Source organism: Pleurodeles waltl, chromosome 8 (genome assembly GCF_031143425.1).
Source record: "Pleurodeles waltl isolate 20211129_DDA chromosome 8, aPleWal1.hap1.20221129, whole genome shotgun sequence".
In the NCBI taxonomy this organism is placed as follows: domain Eukaryota; kingdom Metazoa; phylum Chordata; class Amphibia; order Caudata; family Salamandridae; genus Pleurodeles; species Pleurodeles waltl.
In genome coordinates, this window is record NC_090447.1 from 1,352,588,595 (window position 1) to 1,352,614,586 (window position 25,992).

A 25,992-nucleotide genomic window follows, 5' to 3' on the forward strand; every position below is an offset into this window, starting at 1 on the left:
CTATGCCCCTTTTCCAGCCACTGCCCCTGGTTCCGCCAACATTTACTAGTAGGTAGTAAACTTATATGTGTGAGAATCTCCCCACAGAAAGGACAGAAAATGAGGTGATTTACACTCATACCTTTCTGTTGTAGTACTGCTAAATGTACTACAAAATGCAGTTTGTGAATTGGTCCAAATGTGTATGGATCATCCACAAAAACATTCCTAGCCAGACAAGAGACACATGGGTTGAAGAGACATTCTTCGTGGTAGATTCTGCTAGCTAAAAAAAGAGATGCTGAACCCGCCCATTCTCAAATAGAATTACAAGCTCCACTTTGTGCAGAAGGAGGTGAAAGATCTACACCAGAGACAGAAAATTAGAAATTCTATCAAAGAAATACTAGAGCAGAGCCGAGAGGATTCCCATACATTCACCAGACAAGCAGTGGAAAATCTGATAGCCGGTGCATCTCAAGAGGGCTGGAGGTCTGAGCCCATCCACCAGATTGGCTGGACTTCAGGCCATGGACTGAAGTGGATGTGTTACTGCTAGTTCTATGGTTGCTTTCAATTTGTCTTCCATGTTAGATGCTGTATTAAATAGTGCTGTGTTAATATTGACTATCGAGGATTCTCAGCCAGACACTGGAGAATAATTGGAACATGGGAGTCTATCAAGGATCCAATGCTGGCACAGTCCATATTGACCCCTCCCATGTTTGAGTTACGGGCTTTTATGTGTGCTGGATACCCATGGTTATCTTAGGCATCATTGTTACCACTTATCTTGCTGGAACTGCAGCTGTGTCTGTTTCTTTGTGTCTAGTTATTTTTGTCAAGTCATTGGAACAATGCTGTTATCTTAACTGAACCTATTAAAGAGTGCATGCTGTGGAAGTTCACAGATAGTGCAAACTGGAGCTAAGATTAGGAATATTCACCGGGTAAAACCTGAGCATCTTCAAAAATAAAAAATGCTTTAAAATGTGTCCCCCAAGTTTGGAAGGGTTATTTTTGTCCAGTTATATGCATGCACACAAACACACACATGCACCTGGCAGCACACTGACATATATGTGTTTGTTGCACACAAACCTCTGCTATTTAGCAGGTGCCTTGGAGACATTAAGAGAAGGTGTTCTCTAACCCACTGCATCAAACCTTTTTTGAGCCTAGAATATTTTGTGCACTCTGTTAACTTCCTACTGAGCGTGCACGCTTATTAACAAATCCAACACAGGCCACCCCTTTACTTGTGCCATCCATGGAAGATGAAAAAAGCATCAATTTTTAACAATCACATGCGAACTGTGCACATCACAACAGCTTGAGGGAAACTTAAAGAATGCAGGCCATCCCGAGGTTGCCATGTCCTAGCACACAAGAGGTGGACAGTAAAGATAGGAGGGTAAACCTATTTGATTGGGCAAGGGAAACTTCACAATCTGGCATTTCCCTAGGACAGAATAAATAAAAGAACCAAAAATGGTCCATGCTGGCAAAATTAGAAGTCAGCTAAGCGCTTTGCAAGGGGGACTATCAAGACCTTTATAACTTGTAAGTGTTGTGAGATACCTTGGATCACAGTCCAAATGGCTCAGGCATAAAAATGGGAGAACAGTGGAAACAGTTGTTTCTGGGTGTCTTTTAATTCCTGTGGCCATAACAGTGTGGGCATCTCGGAAGATTTAGATGGAAAGTCTCAAAAGGCAAAAACGTAGCTGAAACCTATAGCAAACTGTATACTTTATTTGTTTAAGAAAAAGACTTCTATAAATACGAGGTTCCCTGGATTACAATTTTCACAGGAAAAAAAATGCTTAAAAAAAAAAATCAAGAGACAGAAAGGTCTATGAAAAATGTGTTCATTCGCTGGACTCCACATTTTTAAGCTTAAGCAAATTCGTTTTTAAAAGGTTGAAATATTGTTTAAAAATATTTCCGGATTGTATTGTCTGCAGGAGACAAATTGGAAATAGGGATACTTAAGAAAATCTTGTGCTGAAGAAATGTACAATGTCTTGGATATAGATTGGAAAAGTTGAAAACGAGGGCCTCTTTCAGCAAAGAAATAACTACAGCTTTCGGATCATTTGGCACTGCAGAACTCACAGATCCATTTTTCTAACGGATGAGACTCTTTATCCATAATTCATGGCTTCTGCAATGATTGCTAAGGCAACGAGACGTCCCAAACGTGAAGTTGAATAGTCATGGTTAGAAACTTATTAGCCATAACTGAAATAACTCACCAAAGTATGAGAAAATGTGTTTAAAATTATAAAGTATATGAACAACATGCAAACAAACGTTAAGAACAAATCAAAACCAACCTTGAATCGGTCCAAGACTGCTGCTAATCTTCTAAACAGATCCTCTGCTTTGCTAAAAACTGTGATGAACCCATTAGCATTTCGTTCAGTCATAACAGTATAAATGGGTTCCTCGCCAGGTTCACTGACTCCTTTGAACTGATTTGGAATAGAAATAAACTTTTTCATATCTCTGTAATATTTAGCTCGCACTTCTTCAAACGGAGGCTTAAATTGCAATCGTCCTTGTCTGGAAGATAAATTATATTATATAAATCATGAGCGTTCTGTTTAGTGCCATTAACTGCATTGTTATAAATAGTAGGAATGTCTTACTTAAAGGTTATTTCAATGTTAATTTCTAGTAAATTTTCATTCAGTGCCTCCAAGCCCATCTGATACTGATGTTCAAGTGCTTTGTAAAGCTGATGGTTCCAGTGCTGTCTCCAAGCCCTCATATCCCCCGAGCGGAAGCCCTACAGTACATCATGGAAAGGTCATTAGTAAAACTATGCAAATACTGTCCCACATTTACAGCATTAAGAGAAATAACAATTAAGAGCAAGAAACAGAAGTGTTTCAGAAGAATGGTTTAGTTCTCTGAGGGCTCAAGCCAATGTTGGAGTTTTCTGGAGTATTGCACTAAACTAGTCTCTCAAAAGACAAAAATTGGCACATTTCACTAAAATAGGTTATTTAGTATCTTGAATACAGATTAATATCGCTGTTAATTGCTGGCTCATCCACCTTATGTATGTCCAGGTGTCTATAAGGCTGAAAGAGTGGAAGTGATTGGCTTTCGATTGAGATTCTGACCACATCTGACCACACCTCGCACACCCCGCATAGGTTCCAGATTGAGATTAACAGATTTTCTGATTATAAGCAGCAAAACCACCATTTGACAACTCTAGCAGAATGGCAAACGTACACATGCTCTTCTGGACATGAAACTTACTTGCATAGAAGAATACAAGTGACAGGATGGGAATAAATTCTCTGAAACTGTATGTTTCTATGTTTCTAGGTGATTGCATGGGAGGGCAACGCAATCAAGGCATACATACTAAAACAATATAGGTCTGAAAAGTACATATGAATAAGAATCCACAGGGGTGGATTAGGTTGTGTTGGACTTGCATATCACACAGTCTACAGAAAAATATTTTGTACATCTGCTTCCATCATCCGAAAAGTAATTGGAAGTCCACTATCAGTAAGTGTTTCACAGAACTACACATCTTCAAAACAAGGTTAACCTACAGTTCATGCTTTACCTAGGTCACATGATTTGCAAAAATTAGAACTGCATACATCAAGTATGGTCTCCAAACCAGGTTTTCCCCCAAAGAAATTGTTTGCAACATAAAGAAAAATACATGCATCTCAAATGTTAACTGCCTGGAAGGGACACCTTTCCTTTGGGCGAGAACTCACAGCAAACAGGGACACTAGAACAAAAGGCACTGACAATGTGGAGCTAAATCCACTAGCTGCTACGTTTCCACAAGGGAGGCATATATCAGAACAAGTTACTTATCTTAAGTAATGTTCTTTCCGAGGGATACAGTGTACTTATATGAACCTTTTCTCAGATGCCAGAATGGGTCTGGCATTTTTTTTAACCATGGTAAGTCACCAGCATCTGGTGGCACAGCACGACGCCATTTGTGGAATTACAAATCTTCACCGGAATTAAATAAAATGCCCATATCGGGAACCACACCGGTGATGTCAGTTCTACCCGCTTTTCCTGAACCAGCAGAGAGGCAGAGGACACAGATGGTGGAGCCACACTAGCACAACAATAAAAACAAATCATACCTTCAAGACAAGAGGTGGAAGGGTGATAAGAAATATCAGAAATATGGCCTGGAATGTAGGTAACTAGCTGTTATAATGAATATTCAATCAGTAAATTACTTACTCAGCTATGCAAAGAAAGAAGAATGCCAAGGGACCATGTTATTAGCAGATTTAGGATTCAATAAAAGTTTATTGGCCTCGTAGCATACTAGTCATCACATTTATAACCATCAACAATTCCGTAAAACTTTAACAACAGTGCAATATCTCAAAGGCATCCAAACTGGAAAAAAATAAAGGAAACAAAGAGAGGGCAGGGAGTGATGTGGTGGGAAAGGCAAAACAGAAGGAAACAAAGGGGGACATGGAGCGACAGAGAGAGAAGCATTTCTATACAAACAACCATCTGAAAAAACACCTCTGGCTTTCATATCGTCAAATGACTAGTTGAAGTAACGAAAACTGGTGCTGCTCTTCAATAGTGCTCAACACACAAAAGCAAGAATACCCTTTCAAAAATTCAGCACTGTGGCCTGAAGGCCCTCCCTCTTCAGGAGCTCCCTCTACGTTGTCTACAGTTGTAGTGTCGTTTGTAAAGTGAGCAAACTGAGGTCGGGAAAAAAATATACACTTCCCCTATATCTAGAAGGCCTCTTTCAATGATGTTGTCTCTGTAGCAATTGATCTCTAATGGGGGGGAATCACCGGGGTAACAAGAATAGTCCCAGCCACTGCCATCTTCAACGTCGGGTCAGCTCTCAAAGACAACCAACATACTCTGTGCATAATTTCCTCATCTAAGGCTTTTCTGAAGAGTTAAAAAGGAGCTCATGACCTCAAGCAGCAGCCTCTCGGTGGTTACTCGGGGGGAACCCCCAAAAAAAGAACAGTACCTGCCCTCTGAGCATTGTTAAAAAAACTCCAACTTATCCTGCAAAGGGCCCAATGCCTTCCGAGCACTGTTAAAAAAACTTCAACTTATCCTTCAAAGGGTCCAATGTGCCAGCCACTCTCTCTCTGAAACTCTCACTCTAGCAGTGAGGCTACTTTAGTTTCCACTCCCCTCATTCTGGACTTCTCCACTTTCTCCAATTTTTTCATTATAGAGTCGGGGATTCCAACATTTCTCTCTCTGTCCCCTGGGAAGATCCTTCACAGCCATCACAGTTGAGTCAGATTCAACAGAGTCTCTGCTTTGAGGGTTGAAAAAAACCTTGCTCTGCCCTACGTTGTACCTTCCTCTCCATTTCAGCAGCAGTGTCTTGTGACTTTCATGTGTAGCAGCCAGGGTTATCACCACTGCCACACGTCCCCGGGCCTTTTCCCAAAGTACCTGGCATCTGGTCAGATCAGGCTAGCTCCGCTGACCCCAGGTATGTCATTGTGGTGTGAATCAGGGAGGGCACTACACAATCATTTCTCGTGGTTAGAGCCAGGTGTCCACACTCTCACTGCATGGCCTGGAATCATCGACTGCCCACCATCCTGGATTGTGCCGACATCATGGTCTAAGCTCCCAGCTCTAAAATGAACCCAGGAGACGCAACCAGGAGTAAAGGGTCAGCTGCCCGAATAGCTGTCAGTTTCCATCTCTGGTGCTTCACCTTCACAACCAAATGAGAGACTCAGTCTCCCACAGTACAGCAAAGATTAAGCGCAACGCTCGGAGCCCCGAAGGAAAGCAACCATCAACACTCTCCCCCAGGCTCCAGCCCCCATATTAGTAGTTTTAAATGAAGAAACTTTGATGCACGGCACTGCCAAACTAATATTCTACTTGATCTTCAGCATCTAAACCCGCAGCGTTTGAACAAGGAGCGCAGAGAGAATGTCTGAATTAGATATTTTCTCAGTAGGGCAGGTGTGGCCAACTTTCCTCTATTTATATGGTTTTGAAACTAACTCTTGAGACAGGTTCTTATCTCCCTGCTAGTGCCCAAATTAGTGCCAAATAAAGCTCTGCACACAATGAGATACTGCCATAAGCACCTAGCAATACCTTGTTTCTTGCCCTACCTAGCTTGTGGCCCCTATATTCCTTGAAAAGGTTGTAATCAATCACAAGGTCCGCTGTTTGAATAATGTATGGCTGCCTATGACGCTTCCGATTTCTGTGCAGTCTCTCTTCCTCCAAGGAGAACTAAGGAGAAGGAAAGAATGATAATACGGAAAAAATCCCCCCTAAGTGAATGTCTGAATCACTGTCAGCAAAAGGAAGGATTGATACTAAATGTCACAATATCCTTAAATAAAGCTGTAACCAGAGGACATACTAAAATTTCACTAGTCCTAGTGTCCAACTGCCACAGACAGTACTGTCTGATTCATTAGGAACGTAAGAGGTTAAGAATACATGAATTTAAGAATCACACACAACTGCCATATGAGTAACTGCAACTTGAGGAAAACATTATTTAGCTTTAGACCATATCTAATAGAATCTTCCACCTTATAAATGATCAGACAGGTCTGGAAACACTTCTGCAGCACTATCCCACCAACGGTGCCAGAAGCACCAAGTGGATTCAGCAGTGTCCCTGCCTTTGGACCTAACACTGGACTAAATGAGGTGCTAACTGCCTGGTGACATCAATTCCTAAAATGTTTCCCAAGCTACATTGAGGTACGTGGCTAGGAATCAAGAGACATCAATGACAACAACAAATGCAGTGATCATATTCATCATAGTATTAACTCACAGGGGAGGATGTGAGGAATCTGGCAGGAATATGTATTTCCTAGAAGAACAAGTTACGTCAGACTGGATCTCAAACATTTTTTCAGCAATCATCGTGCGCACAAGTAGGTGATGTGGCCTGGCTCTGCGTGGTGTTGTCAGCGCAGAAAGTGAAGTGAGCAGTGCCTACATAAGTGTGCCGACCTCAGTTTTTGACTGTTTTTCTGCGGCAGAAGCACAGAGCCAAACTGAGGTGGAATGATCAGAGCGATAAGGTGAGGTCCTCAAGGATTTCTTGAATGTGAGCTATACAGTTTGCAGAACGGGGAGGATGGTTGAGTCGGTAAGGATTCTGCAGCCAGATAGAGTCTTTACCAGATAAGACATTGCAAATGTAGGTAACTTGCTCATCTGCTAAAGACTTCTAGCCGCATATTCCTTACCTTAGAATAGACACCAAAGCAATCACTCCCCAGAGGTGGAGCTGAGAACTGTGTTACACTAAGAAAGCAAAGCAACTGTGGGCAGCTGAAGGACCGGGACCTCGGCTGCCCTTCGGACAACCATCACAATAGAAGCCCCTCCTTCTATAAACACTGTGGGAGGAGAGAGGAGGCCAGTGTCTGACGAAGTGTCCAGACCAATGGCAGCAGCCAAGACCTCATACCAGGTGTCATTGGCCATGGACTCTGCTAGGGGGTTGGAATAGCCATAGGGATCCTTACATTCCATCTATTTGTGTTCCTCAGAGGACCCTTTAGCGAACTAAGGCTCTGTCTCCAATGCAAGCTGTGCGGGCCTAGTTGGTGAGGGAACCAACTTCGGGAGACTGCGTCTGGCTCTGTACTAGGGTCCGTAATCATGAAAGGTTTGGAGGCACCGAGAACGGCGCTCCAGAAGGGTTCAACCACTCAAAAATGAGACCATAGCCTCATAAAACTTCTGAAGTTAGGTGTGGGTTGCTCCAGGAAACTTGGGGAAGTGCAGAGCAGAACCAGTGTCAGACGCCAGCTTCACAGGATTTGTAGCATCATTCCTTCATGCTGTCTGATGAATGGGACAGACATGGAGAAGTTAGAGAGTGGTTCCACTTCTTGTTGGACTCACCTGAAGAAGTCCGGGATAGCAACAATGATTGGAGTGAAGCAGTTCCGAGAGCCGGCCACATGCTTTATGGCTTGCTCTTGGAAGGCTTTTGGAGTCATGGTTCTGCAATCCACGGCAGGCCATGGAATTGTGGTCTTGTTCCAGACATCCCAGACAAACCAAGTGGGGGTCTGGCAGAGACATTTGATTGCGACAGGCACCACAAAGCTTAAAACTGGTCAGTTTCTTCGGGAACATAATCCAAAATTTGAGAAAAAAGGCACACTGGTTGAATTCAACAAAAATGTTGAAAAAATTCAGTCTAAGATTGCTGACGGGAGCTCATTCGGATCCGTGCTGATGGCGTGGAAAAGAAGGAACTGAGGTCAGCATGCCCTGGGGTGGCACCTATATATGGCCACTGTGCACATAATTTCCAGCGTGGATTGCACCATCCGGAGCCAAATGACACCACTTACTGGCACCCATGTGGATTACTCAGATCCAGTCTTATGTCTGGCGGATATTCTAAGGTGAGGGAATCTACAGCTAGAATTCGCTATCAAATAAGAAAATAAGTAATTTTTTTCTTCAGCTGGATACATCTTCGGGCAGACTTCTCACCTTATGAACGAGTCCCAAAGTAATACCTCACTGGGAGATGGGATTAGTGTTGGTTAACCAAGTATGTCACGCAATGCATGTCTGTCAAAGATTCCGCCAATACATGCTTGTGATGTAAGGCAGTAGTGCTTGGTCCTCCGGGGTCTTGATAATTGCCAACAAAGTTCATCTTTGGTCACTAACAAGAGGGATTTATTAAGAGGAAAAGAGGAGATTAACTTAGCTAACATTGGATTCAGGATCTTTGCAGTGTTGTGTCACTCTTTTTGCTTCTTTACAATCTTGAGCACTGCATTTCTCATAATGCATTTCTTACCCGCAAAAAAGACTACTGATTGCCAAAACGCTTTCACTCCTTTGACTTCCATGTTTTATGTAGAATAAAATTTGTGAGTGAACTGCTCCAATTGCTGCCTGCTTTCCTATTAGTGGGTGAGAGAACCTTGGCAGCACATCACTGTCATATTATTTTTTTATGTTCTCAGACACGAATAACCATAACGCTTGTGTATAACGCAAAAGCATTCCTTGTTCCTTTTTTTTAAGTACATCCTCTGTGACCCTAAAATCTCAATAAGAATTTTGTATAAAAATTATGTTGCAAAATGCAATCCCTTGGCTGAAAAGAATGGGCATACTCTGGACCATATATATATCTCCCACACAGCTAATGATACTAAAATAAAGAGGAGGTTCAAGGGCCTCAGCTGAAGTCGATCTTAGCGATAGAGGTGTGCAAACACAATGAAATATTAATAGGTTGGTGTGGGCTAAGTAAAGCCCACAAAAATACCCTGAGGATCAGGATCCCAGAAGTCTGGCATTGGGATTAGCCATACTAACTTGCAGCACAGTTTCAGATGCCAATGTACAAGGAACAAAGGAGTTCCATTGCAGAATCTCAAGTAAAACCTTCTTATTGCTTAGAGTAAACTGAGGGAAATGCTGGAGAAGTGACAAACAATGTCAAAGTGGTGACGAAGAAATGCATTCAGTATCAAAGAAGTTAATGCAATCATACTACACATTACATTGGGTAGAATTGCACGAAAGAACAAGCTTAGCACCAGAAGTGCTAGAGAGACTAACTGGTGCAAAAGGAGTACTTCCTCATTTGTAAGTATCACAAAGTTGTTTCTGTGTGTAGAGACTTATGAAAACACTGAATTCGTTTAGTGACGAAGACAAATGAACTGCTCAGATAAACAACATAACATTTTAAAAAGTATCCCTTAAGCAATTATGGTAAATGTTTTCGTGGTCAAAGTCAACCTACACATACTATATATCACTACTGTATAACATATACTTACCTGAGATTCAAGATTGGCGAAAACTTCTCTCAATTCCAGAAGCCCGTCCTTCCAGCGCTGCTGCTGTCGAAGTAGGTCAATATTCATAAGCGCTACTACCTGCACAAGTTAAGAGAAGGAAAATGTGATCAAGTACATCATTGGACAGCTAGTTGCTTTGTTACCAAACAGATGCTATGAGTTCAGGAACATTGTCATTTTATTTCTTTTTGAAAGAAAGAACAACAGGCAATAACGTTACAGTGGGTACAATAGAGCACAAGTACATAGAATGGATCCGTGCATGATTCGCATTCAGTGGTCGAATATTCGCCACCCCGGCCCAGGTCATATGCACTGATTATTACGTCAGTCCGCGATGTGCCCTCCATTTTCCCCAGATCGCCTCATTTTTCCGAGGACAGCCCCTCGCCTTGTAAATCAGTTTTTCTATTTGAGAACACCAGTCCATTCCCGCTCGTCATTTCGTGAAGGATGGCATCTATGGCTGTTCTTTTGTTGCTCAATGTCTCGTTTGGCCACCAGGCAGGCCAGCCAAATGAATGTTCTCTCCGTTCAGGCCCCTCCCAGCTCCTCCAAGAGGACCAAAAGTGCCACCTTTACAGACAAATCAATCAGGTGCCTCAGTATCGTGGACATTTCCCTCCCCACCCTCTCTCAGAAGGGGCACACCTTCAGGCACTCCCAGGCAATGTGTAAAAGGTGTGCCCCCATCTGACCACACCTCGCACACCCCGCATAGGTTCCAGGACTCATGTGTCACAAGCGCCGTGGAGTGAGGTATGTCATGTGAAAGTAGTTAATCTGCACCATCCTCAAGCGCACTGATATAGCCAGCTCCCGGGGTGCGAGGTAAGCCTCCCTCCAGTCGTCCTCTTCCAAGTCACCCACCCAGGCCGCCCATCTATCACGCAACCCGGCAAATCTGCCTGGTGCATTGGTGAGTAGTGAGAGGTGAATCAGGGTAATGGCTCCCTTCCCCAGTCTCCCCATCAACAGTTTCGCCTCTAGAGGGCTGTAATCAGGAAGGGATAGAGTCGGAGACAGGTAAGATCGTAGGGCGTGGCGCAGCTGAAGGAAACGGAAAATCTGAGTGTTGGCCAGTGCATAGTGATCCTTCAGCTGTTGGAATGACATGAGCCCCTCTGTATAAGTCACGTCACCCAGGTAAGTAAACCTGATATTGTCCCATTGTTTAAACCCTTCCAACTCAGCGACCTGTCGGAGCCACGTCCCCTGCTGAGATTGTCATTTTAACAATGGGAAAAATTAGCCAGAAAGCTTAGCTGTTGATTGAGGCATACCTATCACAAACCAAATTCAATGATGGTGATTTTACAACAATTAAAACAATAAATGAGAGGACTTCACATCACATCTTTAATCTTCAACACATAAAGAGACCATTCTATATCTTATGCTATGTAATTCGTAAGGTTAATGGTAAGCTAATATGTCATGACACTAGTGAGATCATTTGTGAAGTCATCTGTTACATCAAGGTTGAGGTCACGAGCATTTCATTTGATGTGGGAGTTAGGGTCTGCATGGCAGGTGTGAGAGTTATGGTTTGCAGAGATAGACATACCTGGGGAATTTCAGGGTTTTGTTTCGTTTTATTTCGTATATTATTAGCAGACAAGGTATAGCAACATAATAAACTCACCACTGTAAGTTACCAGGACTCCTGACTCACATGAGTAATCATCCCAGATACCCAGTAGTGAGGCCTGATAGCAGGATAAGCTCAGCAGACACACAAGACGCAGGGTTACCATTATATTAGGGCAGATGATGAAAGTGAATAGAGGGACCAAGAAAAGCCAAATACAAACAAAAGTTTATCCCAAAGGTGATAATAAGAACCAGAAAGGGACTGCTAGAAAAAGAGAGCAGTCAGAGAGGAGAGTCAGGTGTGAACTGGTTTAACAGTGAGTGTTAGACCTGTCAGACTTAGGGTGGTCTTCCCCAAACATTTTGCCTTACTCTTTCTGTTTTTGCTGGCTTTTTTTTTTTTTTTTTTTAACCTTCGGACTCTGCGCACTTTACACTGCTAACCAGTACTAAAGTGCTTGTGCTCTTTATTTTAAACATGGTAGAACTGGCCTACACTCAAATGCCACGTTTAATCATTTATTTGTAAGTCCCTGGTAAAGTGGTACTACATGTACCCAGGGCCTGTAAATTAAATGCTACTAGCGAAGCTGAAGCACTAATTGTGCCACCCACTTACATAGTCCTTTTACTCATGTCTCAGGCGTGCCATTGCAGCCTTAGTGTGCAGTTTTAAACTGCCATTTTGACCTGGCAAAATAAACATTTTGCAGGCCTAAATCTCCCTTTTTAATACATATATGTCACTCCTAGGGTAGGGCCTAAAAAGCCCAAAGGGCAGGGTATTTAAAAAGTTGGGCATGTACTTGCATGTCCCGGTAGTGAAAAACTCTTAAATTCGTTTTTTACTACTAGGAGGCCTACCTCTCTCACAGTGTGAAGAACTGGGTTGTTGGTTGAATGGATGTGATCCCGGTTCAAGCAACAGCCACAATCTCTGTCAGGGTGAACTGAAAAAGCAGTCAGGCTTAACTTAGAGGTAAGGTGTAAAGAATTTATGGAGCACACAAATAGTAATAAAGTGAAACCACAACACAAGAAAAATCTTAAACAAATCTAGAAAAATAGAGTACATTTTAGTATTTTATGTGACACCAAAATGGCAAAAATCTAATTAGTAGAACCAGAGTTATGAATTTCTAAAGTTTAAGGTAAAGACTAACACCTAAAATATCAAACCACGAACCGCAGACATCTAATTGCACAAGACAAGGTCGAAGTCAAAATATATGGCCAACCGTGATTGACCATGGGTCGGATAGAAAGAGTGGATTGGGCCCAGTTGGCACTTACTTTCAGACTTCGAATACATTTAAAAGAAAAAATGTTCTAAGAAGGTAAAGTTCAGTGATGCAAGCCCGTGTCTGAGGAGGGTGTGTCGTTGTCAAGAAGCTGCCAGTTGAAGTCATGGTGAAGATTTCTACGTTCTGATTTAATCTCTTTTTTGGAGTTGGAAATTTCCAATGGGATGAGCCTGGAGGCTGTAGGCTGTAGGTGATGAGAGTTCCACAAGGCTGGATACCTGTAGGAAGTTGGCTCTGTATGTACTATTTCAAAGTAAGAAATAGCATGCACAGAGTCCAAGGGTTCCCCTTAGAGGTAAGATAGTGGCAAAAAGAGATAATTCTAATGCTCTTTTTTATGGTAGTGTGGTCGAGCAGTAGGCTTATCAGAGGGTAGTGTTAAGCATTTGTTGTACACACACAGGCAATAAATGGGGAACACACACTCAAAGACAATTCCAGGCCAATAGGTTTTTATATAGAAAAATATATTTTCTTAGTTTATTTTAAGAACCACAGGTTCAAGATTTACAACAATACTTTAAATGAAAGGTATTTCACTTAGGAGGGGGGAAGCTGCTTTGAACTCACCTGAACCACGCCACCCCTGTCATCACTGCCACCGCTACCGCCAAGAGTCCAGGGCTGCCATTACCGTGCCAGCAAGTACCATCTCCTGCGTCGCCGCCCCGGGACTTCAACTCCCGGTAGCCTCAGCGGCGGCGCGCGGCTCTGACGCGGCACCAGCGCCAGGAGGCACCTACAAATCGCCCAGAGGCCGGCGGAGCGGGGGGGAAGCTGCTTTGAACTCACCTGAACCACGCCACCCCTGTCATCACTGCCACCGCTACCGCCAAGAGTCCAGGGCTGCCATTACCGCGCCAGCAAGTACCATCTCCCGCGTCGCCGCCCCGGGACTTCAACTCCCGGTAGCCTCAGCGGCGGCGCGCGGCTCTGACGCGGCGCCAGCGCCAGGAGGCGCCTACAAATCGCCCAGAGGCCGGCGGAGCGGGGGGGAAGCTGCTTTGAACTCACCTGAACCACGCCACCCCTGTCATCACCGCTACCGCCAAGAGTCCAGGGCTGCCATTACCGCGCCAGCAAGTACCATCTCCCGCGTCGCCGCCCCGGGACTTCAACTCCCGGTAGCCTCAGCAGCGGCGGCGCGCGGCTCTGACGCGGCGCCAGGAGGCGCCTACAAATCGCCCAGAGGCCCGCTTCGCGGGACGCGCCGGGCAAAGCCCGGGCAAAGGGCGGGCCGTCTGTGGCCGTTCGGGGCAGGAGGAGGCAGGGCAGGGCCATGGACTATTGTCGAGGTCTTTTGACATAGAGTACCCTGGTCCTTGGGCTGACAGTAACGTAAGCAGCTAATAACATAAATGTTTGTTTTATGTACGATATAACCGGCTGTTGTGTATTGTTGTGGGGGCATTTTGATAAATAGGCAACCAGTCAATTCATTGAGGAATATTTCCACTAGATAATTGATGACTTCGCTGTTCCCATCATGTCCAAACTGAGGTCTTCTAAAATGGCTACAAATAATGACTCAAAGACCTTGGATAACTATCTTTTTAAAGTAGTTAGTAAAATTAACAAAGATAGGAGATCATCATTAAGTAGGGTTAGTCCAGAAACATCTCCCATAAGGCAGTGCTTACCCCCTACATCAATGTCTCAGAGGGTCTCGACTATTTCCAACAATGAGAACGATTTAAATATTGATGTTTCTGTGGTAGAGCAGGTCTGTTGTTCCGAACCTATTCAAGTACAGGATCGGACATTACCATTAAGGTCTCCTCTTACTCAATCTCCCATTAGGAGAGCGGTACGTGCCTGTAGGAAGGGGCCTGTCAAGAAAGCAGGGTGTCGGAAGCCAAAAAAAGCTGGCCCAACAGCTACCAATAGGGGAAATGTCCCTGAGCCCACCAATATTATTGAGGGGACTAGTCTGCACTCAAGTCAAATTGATCTTCTGGTTACAATTTTTGAATCTAAATTGGAAGTACTGATCAGTCCCCTGGTGGCCAAGGTAGAATTAGTGCTTCTTAGGGTTACTAGATTGGAAGGCCTTGTAGAATCTTGTCTGACTCGGTCCACTGTTCCACTGAGTACTCACTTAGACTCAATAGGCTCTATGGATAACCACCCAGTGGGTTCAGTTACACACTCTATAGTCAGTAATAGGGTGGAGGGCTTGGGGGCTACTGTTCAGGCCCCACCGACTGTAAGTGTGCCGACTGCCTCATCCTCGTCTACATCGCCAGTAGGGTCGGCTAGTGTACAAAATACTTTTAGTCGACCACGATCAATACAAAGGAGTACTCAGGACACTATAGGAGGGACAGTCATTGATAGAAGAAGTATAACTAGGCGACATAATTCTATTAATCTCCCGCCAGATTGTGCACCATATACTGTGGTTCTAACAAATGTCCCAGAGGTTGACTTGTGCTTGAATGGTTCTGGGATAGAAACGTATCCTGCTCTTAAAAACAAGACGCTTGCTTGGTTGAATAAGAACTGTGGATTTCCTTGTGCCCTTGCAAATTACATTTTATTTATCCGCAGAGTTAGCTGGATTGGCAATGGCCCTAAAAATAGAGGTGGAGACTGTATTATTATAAATTTTAAACACCCACAACACGTGGCAACAGTGCTTCTGAGAGCTGCAATTTTGCCAACTCTAGAAAATGCGGTTCTAGCTAGACCTCTTGGCTTTTTTTATAATCATGGGGCCAATACTCAATGTCGCTCGTTGTATGTGCAAGGGCAATGTTCAAATGAGAACGGAAGAGGTATGGATGCCTGTTCCCCGAATGTATTTGTAAATATGTCCCGGTCTCAAATTAGGGGGGAGTCAAGTCGTCATCAGCTGACTTACAGGCAGACCGTTAACACTTTACCTCTTCACAATCGGTATGCTGCCTTATCTTCTATGGAGGAAAATGATTGACTGCCAAATGTCTTGGGAAATTCTTCCCAGTCTTCAGCATCGTCCATCAAGATTGCTACATGGAACATTGCTGGTTTAAAGAGTAAGTCTGGGATAGCCGAATGGGAAAGGATATTAAAATCTTTTGATGTCATTGCTTTACAAGAGACCTGGGATCAAACGAATAGCTTTTCTTTAGATGGCTTTTGTCATTTTTGCATTCCAGCTACAAACAGTGTGGCAGGAAGACCTAAGGGGGGACTATTAAGCCTTTTTAAACTGGATATGAAAGGCACCTTAACTCAATGCCCCTCGGGTTCAGTAAATTGTCTAATTGTTGAGCTTTCCACCCAGGATAAGGGTAAGATCCTTTTTATAAATTTTTATAACTCGCATGCTAATGATTGTACCAGTCAAAACCTGGATGACTTGGATACATTTTTGTCAGTCTATAGTATAAATGTTAATACTTTTGAGTTAATATTACTAGGGGACTTTAACATACATCCATGTACCCTACCATGTATTAGGAGGGATGAGGAAGGCCCTCCCTTTTCCTCAACTGCTCATCCAGAACATACTAGGCAGGGGGATTATCTTGAGTTTTTCCTCGCTAAATGGAATTTATATGAGTCTGGCTGTGGAGACAGGAATAGTAGGTCCCCTACGTTTAAGGGCAAAGAAAATGGTACTATTATAGATTATATTTATTTGTCTTCTTTTTTGTTAAATAGTGTTGTAAATTATTGTACTGAGGTGTCAGTTTTTAGTGATCATAATCCTGTTGTACTTGTTTTTAAGAACACTGAACTGATTTCTCTCAAATTAGTCGCAGAGAGTGGGGGCTTGAACCTTAAAGTCAAAGACCAGAATCGTAGGTTGAAGTGGACTCCTTTTTTCAGGAGGTTTTATCTAAAGTGGAGGATGAAATCTCTATATGTCTAGCGGAAAATCCAGATCCTAAGGAGGTTATAGTAGCATTTGATCAGATTTGCTTGGAAATTAATTGTAATCTCCAGGCTAAATCTAGCCAGAAGGCGCTACAGGGCAATAGATGGTTTGATAAGGAATGCTCTAAAGCACATGGTGTACTACTAAAGGCATTAAAAACTATTCCTAAAGATCGATCAAAAATAGTAAATGCTAGGAAAGTGTATAAAATAACTATTCTAGAGAGGAAAAGGACTCTGAAAGATAACGCCTTGGCTCAACTCTTGGATCCAGATACCCTAAAAAACAGTGGTTTATTCTGGAAAATAATAAATCAGCCCTTTTTTTCTGATGAAACCAATACTCCTTTAGAGGCAAACATTCCAGATGAGGGCTGGATAAAACACTTTAGTCAGATATACTCTAATATTGGTCCTCCTGGTGGAATTTTAGCAGATGAAGTTGGGGAAATCTCCCCTGACAAGGATGCAGTTATTTTTGCAGTTGCAGAGGTTGAAAGGGCTATAGACTTAATCACAAAAAACAAAGCCCCGGGCCCAGATGGGGTACCTGGGGACTTTTTTAAAAGTTTTCCGAAATTTTGGTCTAAGGTATTATGCAAGGTTTTTAATAATCTTGCATTTGATAAAATCCCGTCTTCCTGGAAGAAATCTATAATTATACCAGTGTTTAAAAAGGGTAATAGGCAAGACCCATCTTGTTACAGGCCGATTTCACTGATTGATTCCTCAGTGAAAATTTTAGGTCGAGTTATTCTAAATAAACTGAACGATTGGTTAACAGAGAAAGGGGTCCTAGCAGATGTGCAGTATGGTTTTAGACCTAAAAGGAGTACTATAGATCAAGGCATGAATTTGTATTTATTAATAGAGAAATACACGAAGGCGAAGGAGGGTTCCATGTATCTGGGGTTCATGGACCTCTCGTTAGCCTTTGATCTTGTAAATCGATCTAAATTATGGAAAATCTTACTTGACATGGGACTGGACAAGGCTCTTGTTAACCTCTTAGTAGATTTACATACTGACCTAACAGCTTCTGTTAGAGTTACTACTGCGGGGCGATGCACTAGCCACTTTAACTCAGAAAGGGGATCAGGCAGGGGTGCATTCTGGCTCCCCTCCTTTTTACTATTTATATAAATGCCTTGGAATCCACACTAAAAGATGCTACCCAGGACACCCCACGGATAGGAGAACTCGGTATTCCGGTTCTCCTATACGCGGACGATGCTGTCCTGCTTTCTCGTACTGGTGTTGGTCTTCAACGATTATTGGACGCCTTTGAGGTTTTTATGACTTCCCTGGATTTAAAGATCAACGTTAAAAAGTCCCAGATTATGATCATGGGTAAGGGTAATAAAAATAAACTCCCCAAAATGTTTACTTGTGGGAGGCAAGAACTGTGTAGAGTAGCAATATTTCCATACTTAGGGATCACTTTCGATGAGAAAGGTTCCTGGGGCCCCCAGATAAAAAATAGAAATGTTGCCCTTGTAAAGTCGTCTTCTGCTCTTCGGGGTTTTATGAATAAACTCGGAGCGAGGCCAATTGTTAGTTTGCTAAAAATTTATGAAGCAAAATGCCTTGTAATAGCAACGCATGGAAGTGCGATATGGGGCTATTGCTCTATGGAAAGTATACAGATCACAGAAAATAAATTTTTAAGATCGGTTCTCTCTCTTCCCCAGTCTACTTCCACACATATTGTCCATACTGAATTGGGTGTGGGCTACATTTCAGACTTGATCAAACTGGCCCCCGTTCTAGCCTGACTAAAGATCTGGCTGAATCAAGAAATTCCGCTCAACCACTCTATTTTAAAAGATTGCCTGCAGCTGGATAAAGTAAATAAAATAGCGTGGCTAGTTTATATCAAAAATTGTTTTGTTAGATTAGGGAGATCGGATCTTTTTTACTCCCCGGAATCAATAACTGTTAAAGATATTGGACTGATTAAAAGCATGATGAAAGATCTGTTATGTTTAGAAAGAGAACAAGCTGAATATGAGAAACCATCGGTGCGGGCCAGTATCATTTTGAGTACTTATGTGGGACCTGAATTATATTTGTCTATTGTAAATCAACCCTTTCACCGGTTTCTACTTACACGTTTTCGGTTTAACCTGATCCATCTAACTCTTGGCCACTTTCAAACCTGGTCTCCTCCGGAAAAAGGAACGCCGTGTAATTGTGATAATTTTTCGATCCTGAATACAATGCATTTTTTGTTATTTTGTGACCATTACGCGGCCTTAAGAAAGAAATATTTGTTCCCAATTTTAAAGGAGGAGGGGTTTATACAGGCCAAACCTGCCCTCTTGTTCTTACAGTTATTGCAGACCCCTAGGATTATGTTCCATGTTGCTAGTTTTTTAGTGGGAGCTGTTAGGGTTAATAAAAAGAAGTTCGCCATCAATCCGATTATTTTATTGTAATGAATTGAGTGATTAATTAACTTTTTATAGGAAAGGTAATTTTTGCGAATCTGGGAGAATATTAATGTTTCACGTTAAATGATGTTTTTAGGATGTTTTATTTTACTGACCCCCCTTTTTAAATATTGTAGATAATATGAATTGTTGATTGCCTGTAATATTTGATTGTACTGTTTTTATGTCTTTTTATGATATTTATTTATCGAAATAAAGTACTTTGACTGACTGACTGACACTTAGGAACTTTTGGAACTTTGAATTAGCAAAAGAGCATATACAGTTTTCACACGAATGGCAATAAGCTATTTTAAAACTGGACACTGCAATTTTCAACAGTTCCTGGGGGAGGTAAGTGTTTGTTAGTTTTGCAGGTAAGTAAACCACCTACAGGGTTCAAAGTTGGGTCCAAGGTAGCCTACCGTTGGGGGTTCAGAGCAACCCCAAAGTTACCACACCAGCAGCTCAGGGCCGGCCAGGTGCAGAGGTCAAAGTGGTGCCCAAAACACATAGGCTTCAATGGAGAAGGGGGTGCCCCGGTTCCAGTCTGCCAGCAGGTAAGTACCCGCGTCTTCATAGGGCAGACCAGGGGGGTTGTGTAGGGCACCGGGGGGGACACAAGTCAGCACAAAAAGTACACCCTCAGCGGCACGGGGGCGGCCGGGTGCAGTGTGCAAACAGGCGTCAGGTTTGTAATGGAGTTCAATGGGAGACCCAGGGGTCTCTTCAGCGAAGCAGGCAGGCAAGGGGGGGGCTCCTCGGAGAAGCCACCACCTGGGCAAGGGAGAGGGCATCCTGGGGGTCGCTTCTGCACTGGAGGTCGGATCCTTCAGGTCCTGGGGGCTGCGGGTGCAGAGTCTTTACCAGGCATCGGGTTCTTTGAAGCAGGCAGTCGCGGTCAGGGGGAGCCTCTGGATTCCCTCTGCAGGCGTCGCTGTGGGGGGTTCAGGGGGGTCAACTCTGGCTACTCACGGGCTCGCAGTCGCCGGGGAGTCCTCCCTGTAGTGTTGTTTCTCCACAAGTCGAGCCGGGGGCGTCGGGTGCAGAGTGCAAAGTCTCACGCTTCCGGCAGGAAACGTGTGTTCTTTAAAAGTTGCTTCTTTGTTGCAAAGATGTTTCTTCTTTGGAGCAGAGCCGCTGTCCTCAGGAGTTCTTGGTCCTTTTAGAGGCAGGGTAGTCCTCTGAGGCTTCAGAGGTCGCTGGACCCTGTGAAACGCGTTGCTGTTTTTCTTGAAGTGGGGAGACAGGCCGGTAGAGCTGTGGCCAAAGCAATTGTTGTCTCCGTCTTCTCTGCAGGGCTTTCAGGTCAGCAGTCCTTCTTCGTCTTAGGTTGCAGGAATCTAGTTACCTAGGTTCTGGGAGCCCCTAAATACTCGATTTAGGGGTGTGTTTAGGTCTGGGGGGTTAGTAGCCAATGGCTACTAGCCCTGAGGGTGGCTACACCCTCTTTGTGCCTCCTCCCTGAGGGGAGGGGGGCACATCCCTAATCCTATTGGGGGAATCCTCCATCTGCAAGATGGAGGATTTCTAAAAGTCTGAGTCACCTCAGCTCAGGACACCTTAGGGGCTGTCCTGACTGGCCAGTGACTCCTTGTTTTTCTCATTATCTCCTCCGGCCTTGCCGCCAAAAGTGGGGCCGTGGCCAGAGGGGACGGGCAACTCCACTAGCTGGAGTGCCCTGGGGTGCTGTAACAAAGGGGGTGAGCATTTGAGGCTCACCGCCAGGTGTTACAGTTCCTGCAGGGGGAGGTGAGAAGCACCTCCACCCAGTAAAGGCTTTGTTACTAGCCACGGAGTGACAAAGGCACTCTCCCCATGTGGCCAGCAACATGTCTGGTGTGTGGCAGGCTGCTAAAACTAGTCAGCCCACACTGGAAGTCGGGTATTGTTTCAGGGGGCATCTCTAAAATGCCCTCTGGGGTGTATTTCACAATAAAATGTACACTGGCATCGGTGTACATTTATTGTGCTGAGAAGTTTGATACCAAACTTCCCAGTTTTCAGTGTAGCCATTATGGTGCTGTGGAGTTTGTGTATGACAGACTCCCAGACTATATACTCTTATGGCTACCCTGCACTTACAATGTCTAAGGTTTTGCTTAGACACTGTAGGGGCATAGTGCTCATGCACCTATGCCCTCACCTATGGTATAGTGCACCCTGCCTTAGGACTGTAAGGCCTGCTAGAGGGGTGACTTATCTATACCTATAGGCAGTGTGAGGTTGGCATGGCACCCTGAGGGGAGTGCCATGTCGACTTAGTCATTTTCTCCCCACCAGCACACACAAGCTGGCAAGCAGTGTGTCTGTGCTGAATGAGGGGTCTCCAGGGTGGCATAAGACATGCTGCAGCCCTTAGAGACCTTCCCTGGCATCAGAGCCCTTGGTACCAGGGGTAGCAGTTACAAGGGACTTACCTGGATGCCAGGGTGTGCCAATTGTGGAAACAAAGGTACAGGTTAGGGAAAGAACACTGGTGCTGGGGCCTGGTTGGCAGGCCTCAGCACACTTTCAAATCATAACTTGGCATCAGCAAAGGCAAAAAGTCAGGGGGTAACCATGCCAAGGAGGCATTTCCTTACAATACCCCTTTGGGGAAGGACCGCTGAACAGGATTTGCTACTGTGGAGAAGAACGTAGCAGGGGCGGAGCTTTGAATTTTGGTTGGGCACCTTTAGTACCACCACCAAGGGTCAAGGACTGGAGTGGTACCACTCGGGGTGTTTAGACTCACTCAGTCTGTGTTCAGGTGCGGGTCCTTAATGGTTGGAGCCTTTTCTGTTCTTGAGGTTCTGATCAGGAGGCCAACCAGCTAGCTTTTGGAGTCACTCTGGTAGTCCTGGGTTCAAGTGATGAAACAGGTTCAAGCAACAGGGTAAGCTTCTGAGGGCTCACGGCAGTCTACAGACAGCAAAGAGGTCCTTCCAGGTGCAGCAAACTAGTCTTGTGGAGTACACAGCAGCCATGCCAGGAGACAGTCCTCAGAGAGTCCTTCCCAAGGTCCAGAAAGTGAACTGAATGGTGGTTCTGAGGGTCATATTTTTTATACCTGGTACCTTCTTTGGATTAGGAGAAGATTCTATAGAATTCCTTTCAAAGTGATTGAAGTTTCCCAATTCCCCTGTCCCGACTCTAAGCTGAAATAATGCAGGGGTGACAAGCCCTTTGCGTGAAGGCTGAGCACAGCCTATTCAGTTGCAAATGAGGCTATGCCCAGCCCTGCTTCCACCCCAACCTACCAGTTGATGGCGTCTTCAGGCACACTTAATGCCGCCATTCTGTGGCTGCCTCAGAGGAATAAACAAAGTCCAACTACACAGTCATGTGAGCCAAGAGCAGGCTACAGCCACCAAATGATTACTGCAGGAATATACCAACTTTCTAAGAGTGACATTTTCAAAATTGTAACTTAAAATCCAACTTTATAATAAAAGAGGATTTTGAATTACAATTTCTCATACACCAAACATAAAACGTTTACCTGTTCCCAGTCAAATGTTAACACTTCTTAGATGCAATAAGGTAACCCAATGCTATCCTACAGGAGAGGTAGTCCTCACAGTAGTGTAAAGGAAAATGTTACTTAACCTGTAAGCATCTGTTAGTGGAATGTAGTGCAGTAGATTCACATGCTGTGTATATTCATGCCAACTAGTGTTGGGCCCGGATGTGTGCAAGTTGCTTTTCTTCAAGGAATTTTTCCTGAGTCATGAGGTACCGTGTCTCCACCTCTTGTTTGCAATGCACATGGTCATTGTCTCCATTGTTAGATTGTTTTCTGCACCGCGGGTGAGGATGAGACTGGAGCAAAGCAACACAGAAAAGAAAAAGAGATAGAATGATGATCATGCAAGAGAAGTAATGGTAACTGAAACAGCCAGAGGTGGGGCATGTGAACGAACAGATGCTTACAGGGTAAGTAACATTTTCTGTTCAAGGCATGTGTAACTTTAGATGCACATGTTGCGCATGGACTGAAAAGCAGTCTCCCACTAAGTCGTGGCTAGCCTGTGGTTGTAGCAGAAGACTGAAAGAGGGTGCAAAGTACAGCCTGAGCAACATTTGCTTGTTGGATGGCTAATAAGTCTACACAGTAGTGTAGAGTGAAAGTGTGCAATATAGACCAAGTAGCTGCTTTACAAAGGTCCTCTATTGGGATGTTCCCATGGAAGGCCATGGAGACCCCTTTCTTTCTGGTAGAGTGGGCTCCCCCTGTGAGGAGCAGGCAAACCTCTTAGCTATTGCAGAACAGGTCTGGATGCATGTCACTATTCACCTGGCTATGCCGGATTTCAATAAGGCCTTCCTGTTGAGTGGTTAAGAAAAAGCACCAAACAGTTGTTGAGCTTTGCGAAAGGGCTTTGTTCTGTCAACATAGCACATTTAGGCTTGAATGAAGAGCCCTTTTCTGCAAATGAGTCAAGTTGTTGGACATGAACTGGGAGTTCAATAGGCTAGTTAAGGTGGAAAAAAGAGACCACCTTAGAAAGAAGTTTAGGGTTGGTGCAAAGAACTACCCTATCCCTATTAACCTGACAGAAAGGTTCTTCAAAGGTTAAAAGCTAGAGCTCACCAACACGTCTTATGAGGTGATGACTACTAGAAAAGCTACTTTCCAAGAGAGAAACACTAAGGGACATGACTGGGGTGGTTAAAACAGGGACAATGTTAAGATTCCATATCGGACTTCAGGCACCCGGGGAGAATGACTCTTTTGAGTCCTTCCATAAAATCTTTAATGAATGGAATCCTAAAGAGAGACATGTTGCCTATTGTGGAGGTAAGCATCCAGAGCCGTCAAGTACAGCCGAATGGAAGTGAAGGCTAGACCACATGTTTGAGGGTCTAATAGGTAACAAACAATGCTTTGAACTGTGGCTGCTCGTGAGACAATCTGGTTTGAAAGGCAGTAGCAAACCAACCTTTTCCATTTGGCAGCATAGCAGGCACAAGTCGTAAGTCTGCATTCTTCCTTAAGAATATTCATGCAATCAGGAGGAAGACTGAGGTAACCAAATTCTAAGACTTCAGGAGACAAATCACAAGGTTGAGGCTCTGTAGTCGGTGTAGGAAGCTGGCTCTGTATATACTATATCAAGATGAGATATAGTGTGCACAGAGTCCAGGGGTTCCCCAAGAGGCTTGACAGAGGCAATAATAGATAATACTAATGCTCTATTTGTGGTAGTGTGGTCGAGCAGTTAGGCTTATCAGAGGGTAGTGCTAAGCATTTGTTGTACACACACAGGCAATAGGACAAACACACACTTAATGCATAACTCCGAACCAATAGGATTTTTATATAGAAAAATATTATTTCTTAATTTATTTCTAGAACCACAAGATTCAATTAGCAGGTAAATACATTAAATTAAAGGTACTTGCCATAGGTATAATCTGTACCTTGAATGTAATAAACAACTGTAAGGAAATGCCTCCTTGGCATGGTTACCCCCTGACTTTTTGCCTTTTGTTGATGCCAGTTATGATTGAAAGTGTGCTGGGACCCTGCTAACCAGGCCTCAGCACCAGTGTTCTTTCCCTAAACTATACCTTTGTTCCCACAATTGGCACAGCCCGGGCACACAGATAAGTCCCTTGTAAATGGTACCCCTGGTACCAATGGCCCTGTTGCGAGGGAAGCTCTCTAAGGGCTGCAGCATGTCTTATGCCACCCTGGGGACCCCTCAATCAGCACATGCACACTGCCTCACAGCTTGTGTGTGCTGGTGGGGAGAAAATGACTAAGTCGACATGGCACTCCCCTCAGCGTGCCATGCCCACCTATCGCTACCTGTGGCATAGGTAAGTCACCCCTCTAGCAGGCCTTACAGCCCTAAGGCAGGGTGCACTATACCACAGGTGAGGGCATAGGTGCATGAGCACTATGCCCCTACAGTGTCTAAGCAAAATCTTAGACATTGTAAGTGCAGGGTAGCCATAAAGAGTATATGGTCTGGGAGTTTGTCAAATACAAACTCCACAGTTCCATAATGGCTACACTGAAATCTGGGAAGTTTGGTAACAAACTTCTCAGCACAATAAATGCACACTGATGCCAGTGTGGGATTTATTGTAAACTACACCCAGAGGGCATCTTAGAGATGCCCCTGAATACCAGTGTGACTCCTAGTGCTAGGCTGACCAGTTTCTGCCAGCCTGCCACAACCAGACGAGTTTCTGGGCACAGGGGGTGAGTGCCTTTGTCACTCTGTGGCCAGGAACAAAGCCTGTACTGGGTGGAGGTGCTTCTCACCTCCCCCTGCAGGAACTGTAACACTTGTCAGTGAGCCTCAAAGACTCATGCCTTTTGTTACAGCCCCTCAGGGCATCCCAGCTAGTGGAGATGCCCGACCCTCCGGCCACTGCCCCGACTTTTGGCGGCAAGGCTGGAGGAGATAGTGAGGAAAACAAGGAGGAGTCACCCACCAGTCAGGACAGCCCCTAAGGTGCCCTGAGCTGAGGTGACTCCTGCCTTTAGAATTCCTTCATCTTGAGATTGGAGGATTCCCCCAATAGGAATAGGGATGTGACCCCCTCCCCTCAGGGAGGGGGCACAAAGAGGGTGTAGCCACCCTCCAGGACAGTAGCCATTGGTTACTGGCCCCCAGACCTAAAATTCACCCCTAGATTTAGTATTTAGGGGCAACCCTGAACCAAGGAAATCAGGAAATCAGATTCCTGCAACCTGAAGAAAGAAGAAGGACTGCTGACCTGAAAGTCCCGCAGAGACGACAGAGATGACAACTGACTTTGCCCCAAGCCCTAACGGCCTGTCTCCAGACTCAAAGAACCTGCACAGCGACGCATCCGACAGGGATCAGCGACCTCTGAGGACTCAGAGGACTGACCTGAACCCAAAGGACCACGAAACTCCAGAGAACAGAGGCACTGTTCAAAAACTGCAACAACTTTGCAACTTTAAAGAAACTTTTAAAAGGCTCTCTCTTCCCGCCGGAAGCGTGAGACTTA

General features: G+C 44.3%; 1 protein-coding gene across 2 annotated transcripts in view; it reads right to left on the reverse strand.

Annotated features, from left to right (window-relative positions):
- The window catches only part of DYNC2H1 (dynein cytoplasmic 2 heavy chain 1), a 1,541,159-nt gene that overhangs the window by 1,338,946 nt on the left and 176,221 nt on the right, over window positions 1-25,992 (reverse strand). For both annotated transcript variants that reach the window (XM_069202358.1, XM_069202357.1), the window contains exons 15-17: window positions 9,804-9,902; window positions 2,634-2,773; window positions 2,319-2,547 (exon numbers count right to left, since the gene is read on the reverse strand). In XM_069202358.1, the coding sequence (XP_069058459.1) occupies window positions 2,319-2,547; window positions 2,634-2,773; window positions 9,804-9,902 (468 nt within the window). The remainder of the gene's footprint in view (window positions 1-2,318; window positions 2,548-2,633; window positions 2,774-9,803; window positions 9,903-25,992) is intronic.